At 36.8% G+C, this 6430-nt stretch overlaps 2 protein-coding genes across 2 annotated transcripts; one reads left to right on the forward strand and one right to left on the reverse strand.

The window, feature by feature from the left end:
- Positions 1-230: 230 nt before the first annotated feature.
- On the reverse strand, positions 231-1812 carry LOC136968989 (uncharacterized). The gene is made up of 2 exons (XM_067263057.1): positions 747-1812; positions 231-613 (listed from the first exon to the last, which is right to left on the reverse strand). The coding sequence occupies exons 1-2, from the start codon at positions 1810-1812 to the stop codon at positions 231-233; spliced, it is 1449 nt and encodes a 482-aa protein (XP_067119158.1).
- A 163-nt stretch (positions 1813-1975) lies between these two features.
- Positions 1976-3007, forward strand: LOC136968990 (uncharacterized). Its single transcript, XM_067263058.1, has one exon. The coding sequence runs from the start codon at positions 1976-1978 to the stop codon at positions 3005-3007; it is 1032 nt and encodes a 343-aa protein (XP_067119159.1).
- Positions 3008-6430: the final 3423 nt, after the last annotated feature.

Below are 6430 nucleotides of genomic sequence, written 5' to 3' on the forward strand. Positions count from 1 at the left end.
AACTATATAAAACGTTTTCAACTGATTTCATCAGTCTTCTTCAGTTACTCGAACAAAAAAAACAAAAAGAAAGAACCAAATTCAAATTTACAAAATCACGAGAATGGAAAGAATTCTCGTGATTGCGCAGACTATGCAAAAACGATGTACCGATAAACGGTAAAAAATGCAAATTCTTGACAAAAAAATGCAGATTCTTGACAAACTATATATAATATCACAATCTTACGTTATCCAATGAACGATTTCCAAGCAGACGATAGCCCATCTGCGTCCCTGTGGTTGATGCAATGGGATGTTAATTGTGCCCTATATATTTCTAATTTCTCCAAATGTCTAACGGCCTGTTTAGATCTAGTGGCTTTTATGATGGAAGCACTATCCCAGTGTACCGTGATCTCCTGTTGCTTAGCAAATGCTGCTAGGACTGTGCTGTCAACTGTCCTCTTAACTGATTGCTTATGCTCTTTTATTCTTTGCTGTAAACCACGCAAGGTGGCCCCAATGTACACTAGATCGGATTTAAAACGTTGGTCCCTGATTGGAATTGAGTACACTCCTGTTAGCTCATTTGGTTTCTCTTTCCTCTTATCATTCCTTAACAGACGGTATACTGTCGGGTTGCGCCTATATATTATGCGTAAGTTCCTTTCTTTGGATACCTTCTTAACAATACTTTTAATAAACGGAATATAGTCCATGACCACTGTTTTTTTTCTGTTCAGTTCTGTGTTGTTGATGTTTACGTCTCTGTATATCCGTAATTAGACGGTTCACTACCCTTCTCTGATACCCAAACTGTGTTGCTACGCTTCTTACGTACTCCAACTCCTTGTACGTGTCGCAAATACTTGAGCAATGTGTGTAAGCTCGTTGTATCCATGCTCGTAAAGCCGCTAATTTAAACTGTTCAGGATCCACGGAGTTTCTGGGTATGATGCTAGGTTGATATACCGGTTTCCTGAAGATATCCGTCTGTATCTCCCCATCCTTACATGTGATCGTCAAGTCCAAGAAGTTAACCCTAAAGTCACTCTCTTGGTCCAACTCCAATGTGAGTCCGTAGGGGTTGCTGTTGATTGCATCAAGAAAGCGACGGGTATTGCGATCATTATGCCATATGATGAATATGTCATCAACATATCTGGTATAGAAAACTATGTCTTCTTGGAATGAAGGTAATATATTGCATTCTAGGTTTCGTAGGACCAATTCACAGAGCATCGCTGATATGGGACTACCCATCGGGACTCCCCTTCCCTGCATGTATGTTTTCCCTTGAAATTCAAAGAAAGAAGAATGACAGATGAGATCAGCTAATTCCAAAATTTGCCTTTTGTATTTGAATGAATTCACGATGTTGTTAAACAAGAAGTCCCTTAAGGCGCAGAAGCACGGAGGGAGTTTTATCGAGGGATACAAGGCCTTAAAGTCCATAACCGTCATGTGTTCCCTGTCCTTAAGCATAATTTCATTCATTCTATGTACGAGTTGCAAGGAGTCTTTGATGCAATAAGGGTAATCCTGGATCTTATCCCGAATAAATCTGACAAGCTGCTTTTCTAGTGCGAACGTGGGTGCATTACATTTTTCCACGACGGGTCTTATCTGATAGCCTGGTTTGTGCGTCTTGCCAAATGCAAAGATCTTTGGTGGTCTTGGTGCCTTCATAATGATATTGTCCAAACGCAAAAGGCGTGCTAACGGAGACTTGGCAAACCTCTTAACTCTATTGTGTAATTTTTCTAACAGCTTGTCCGGAGCAATAACTGCATTCTGTGTTAGTAATATACTCCTGCAATTTCTGAGCATATGTATCCCGTTTAACAAGTACAATATCCTTAGTCTTATCGGCTTTCATAAGAATCACTTCATTTCCTCCGCAGCATTCTCTCGTTTGCTTGATGTAATTCTGAAACTGATTAGCTGATCTCATCTCTCATTCTTCTTTCTTTGAATTTCAAGGAAAACATACATGCAGAAGGGGAGTCCCGATGGTAGTCCCATATCAGCGATGCTCTGTGAATTGGTCCTACGAAACCTAGAATGCAATATATTACCTTCATTCCAAGAAGACATAGTTTTCTATACCAGATATGTTGATGACATATTCATCATATGGCATAATGATCGCAATACCCGTCGCTTTCTTGATGCAATCAACAGCAACCCCTACGGACTCACATTGGAGTTGGACCAAGAGAGTGACTTTAGGGTTAACTTCTTGGACTTGACGATCACATGTAAGGATGGGGAGATACAGACGGATATCTTCAGGAAACCGGTATATCAACCTAGCATCATACCCAGAAACTTCGTGGATCCTGAACAGTTTAAATTAGCGGCTTTACGAGCATGGATACAACGAGCTTACACACACTGCTCAAGTATTTGCGACACGTACAAGGAGTTGGAGTACGTAAGAAGCGTAGCAACACAGTTTGGGTATCAGAGAAGGGTAGTGAACCGTCTAATTACGGATATACAGAGACGTAAACATCAACAACACAGAACTGAACAGAAAAAAACAGTGGTCATGGACTATATTCCGTTTATTAAAAGTATTGTTAAGAAGGTATCCAAAGAAAGGAACTTACGCATAATATATAGGCGCAACCCGACAGTATACCGTCTGTTAAGGAATGATAAGAGGAAAGAGAAACCAAATGAGCTAACAGGAGTGTACTCAATTCCAATCAGGGACCAACGTTTTAAATCCGATCTAGTGTACATTGGGGCCACCTTGCGTGGTTTACAGCAAAGAATAAAAGAGCATAAGCAATCAGTTAAGAGGACAGTTGACAGCACAGTCCTAGCAGCATTTGCTAAGCAACAGGAGATCACGGTACACTGGGATAGTGCTTCCATCATAAAAGCCACTAGATCTAAACAGGCCGTTAGACATTTGGAGAAATTAGAAATATATAGGGCACAATTAACATCCCATTGCATCAACCACAGGGACGCAGATGGGCTATCGTCTGCTTGGAAATCGTTCATTGGATAACGTAGGATTGTGATATTATATTAGTTTGTCAAGAATCTGCATTTTTTTGTCAAGAATTTGCATTTTTTACCGTTTTTTCGGTACATCGTTTTTGCATAGTCTGCGCAATCACGAGAATTCTTTCCATTCTCGTGATTTTGTAAATTTGAATTTGGTTCATTCTTTTTGTTTTTTTTTGTTCGAGTAACTGAAGAAGACTGATGAAATCAGTTGAAAACGTTTTTATATAGTTAAACTTTTGCTGGAATTTAAGAAAGGTGTTGTTTTCTCTTGTTCTGCAAGTTTGGGATATTACTGTGATGAATCAGTCCATGTCACCACTAATCTGCCTTCCTCTTACACACTTTTTCCTCTTTGCACCCTTTACCTGGTGCTTTCAAATAATTATATACCATACTCGCTCCTCTCAGTGTTCTCATTACTTGGTACCTGCGTACCTCACATACCTCACCTGACCCCTCCTGTTATAGAGTTTATCTTCTCTTGATTTAAATGTAGAACAGATTCTCAACAGATATGCTACAAACTTCTTATAGGATTGCCACAAAATTCAGAAAATAACTATAAAATCCTAGTTAAAAATGCAAATTTGAAAATTAGTATTCTAGTGTTACAGAGCAGGAAATATCTTTGGAATGCAGAAATGCAAAGGGTAATCATGTAAAATTTCTTAGTAATGTACAACATGAATCACACTTCTTATGGGAATAAATAATTATCACTATCATAGTGGGAAAAGCATCACATGATACATTACATTAGCTACTTCAAGAAAAAGTATTGATAGGATTGCATGAAGATGTTTGATTGTGCAATACATTGAGCGTGATTTCTGACACTGTTTACTATAAGGAGAAGTAGAATTGTCTAGAACACATTGACCCAAGAATAAATAAAGGAGGAAGACCTAAACATCTAACATGGTAACATTTTGATGAAATTAGAGAAGAAACTGAAAAAAGCAAGATGCAGAAATTGTATAAAAAGAGATGGAAAATCATGAGGACAGAATATGACAGCAATTCAAAAGTGTTTTGGAAGTAAAAGTGAAGAACAAGAACTTTAAAGACCTCATAAATATTTACAGAAAGACAATGAAGAAGTGAAGTCAAATCAACGAGATGGTGGACGCAGTAATAACACTAACACTGCTTTTATGGTTTGGATTCATTTGTTTGTACTAATGCTAACATTAAACATGATCTGGCTGTATAAGTTTACAGATTTTTCTGCACTTGCGACATTTTTCAACACTGGAAAACCACGAATTTGTAACATTAATGCAAAAATTGCAACTGGATATTCCTTGACTTCCAAAGGATTTTCCATGTACAGTAGTAACATGGAAAATGCTTGGAAGACAAGGAATGCACTCTAGGGCAAGATGGATGGAGTAATGTGACTAATGTCTATAGGATTCAATATCAGCATCTTATTTGCAATTAAATAGCAAAACCAATTTTCTCCAAATAAATGACTGTCGCACTTTACACTAACATGTGGACTGTCTGCCATATTTTTGCAAAGAATACTAAACAAAGTATGAAGTTAGCAAAAGTTAAGTATGGATGCACTGTCACATCATTCATAACTGATAACAATTGAAAAGTAGAGAAAATTAAGTGATTTTTATAGGAAATTCAATTGTGCATGATTTCTCAGCTAAATTTTTGAATTTAGAAATAATACCAGCATGTGATAGAAATGCAGAAGTACTTTTGTAATTATCACCACTCAGCTGTTTAGTTAAAAGAACAGCCATACATAGTAAAATTTCATTTCCCAAATGACACTGATTGGAACAGCAATTTTTGTTTTCAAGTGAAGGATTTATTTTATCCGAAACCAAATTTTGGAGCAAGTGATATTCAGTTTGTCAATATTTGTTGGACATGAATAATGTAAAATCATTATTCTTATTGCTGAGATGAGGTCATATAACCTAGGTTTTGCTCTATTAAGTATGAATTTCTCTGCTAAAATATCATTTTAATATATTTAAAAGTTTTCCTGAGAAACACTGCTTTGTTTTATTGTGCTCATTACTTCTCAGAGCTTAAAATAGTTTTTATGTTTGATGAATATTTCTATCAATTAGCAGGTTCGAACTGGACAGCTTATTACATAAAATTTAGTTCAGCTGTTGTCAAAATGATCACCTTTTTAATGTTTTTGACCTATTTTGAAGGTCTTCATTAGGAAATTTGAATAATGGAATGTTCATTTGAATTGAATACATTCTTTAAATCTGCTGTCATGTGCACTTTACACAATGTATGGATATGCAGTTCATAAAATACTGTCAAAGCATATCTGTCATGGTTTTGAGATTGCTCTTTCTTCCTTATTGTTAATGCAGTTTCTTGTCTGTTTGTCTTGAAAATTTCAAGGGCTCATCTCTCTAATATGTTCTCCATATACGGATGTTTTTATGTTATCTATAGATTTATCTTAACTTTCATATTACGAGGGCTATTTTTTAAATAAGGTCCGTTTGTGAATGAAAGTGAGAATAATGCGCAATCACGGCAGTATGCATGCGCTTCTGCTCCGAGCAAGCTTGGCGTGCGTTTTGACGCTATTTGCAGCCATATCGTCTGTCTGTATGCTGAGCTGTAGAAGTTTAAAATGTTTAAGAAAATTGAGTCTCCCGCCAACTGTGAGATACGATCTGTTATTCGATTCTTGAATGCAAGAAACTTGGCAGCAGCAGAAATTCACCGTCAGATTTGTGAAGTTTACGGTGATAATGCTACGAGTGACAGTAAAGTTCGAAAATTGGTAAGAATGTTCAAGGATGGGCGAGTTAATGTTGCATGATGAGCCATGTCCTGGCCGACCTTCTCTGATTTCTGAAGATTTGATTTGTGATGTAGATAACAAAATTCGAGAGGACCGATGATTCACGATTTCAACGTTATCAATTGAATTTCCACAGATTTCAAGATCAGTTTTGTATACCATTGTTTCGGAGAAACTGAATTATCGAAAATTGTTTTCTCGGTGCGTTCCAAGACTGCTTTCTGACGATCACAAAACAAAAAGATTGGACAGTGCTTTATCGTTTTTGACTCGATACAATCATCCACACAGTCCAGACCTTGCACCCAGTGATTTTCACTTTGTTTCGAATACTTAAAGGAGTTCCTTGGTGGTCAACATTTCAACGACGAAAGAAGTGAAAAACTGCAGTCGTGGATTGAGCTTCTTGACAGGCGGCAGATTTCTTTGAAGTCGGAATTCAAAAAATTGTTGAGCAGTATGACAAATGTTTAAACAAAATGGAAATTATGTAGAAAAGTAGATAAAAGTATGTAGAATATGGAAAAAAATATATTTTAATGATATTTACAGTATTTTTCTTCTTATTAAAGAACGGACCTTATTTAAAAAATAGCCTTCGTAATTAGACAGCTTCGGATG

This window comes from Centruroides vittatus, unplaced genomic scaffold (genome assembly GCF_030686945.1).
Source record: "Centruroides vittatus isolate TY-2023 unplaced genomic scaffold, ASM3068694v2 contig_1682, whole genome shotgun sequence".
NCBI lineage: Eukaryota > Metazoa > Arthropoda > Arachnida > Scorpiones > Buthidae > Centruroides > Centruroides vittatus.

Bases quoted from the DNA above. Each gene is read 5' to 3' on its own strand.
- LOC136968989 (XM_067263057.1), bottom strand. From the start codon at position 1,812: ATGCTCAGAAATTGCAGGAGTATATTACTAACACAGAATGCAGTTATT. The intron at 614-746 runs GTAAACATCAAC...GCAACCCGACAG, and splicing joins AATTACGGATATACAGAGAC to TATACCGTCTGTTAAGGAAT.
- LOC136968990 (XM_067263058.1), top strand. From the start codon at position 1,976: ATGCAGAAGGGGAGTCCCGATGGTAGTCCCATATCAGCGATGCTCTGT.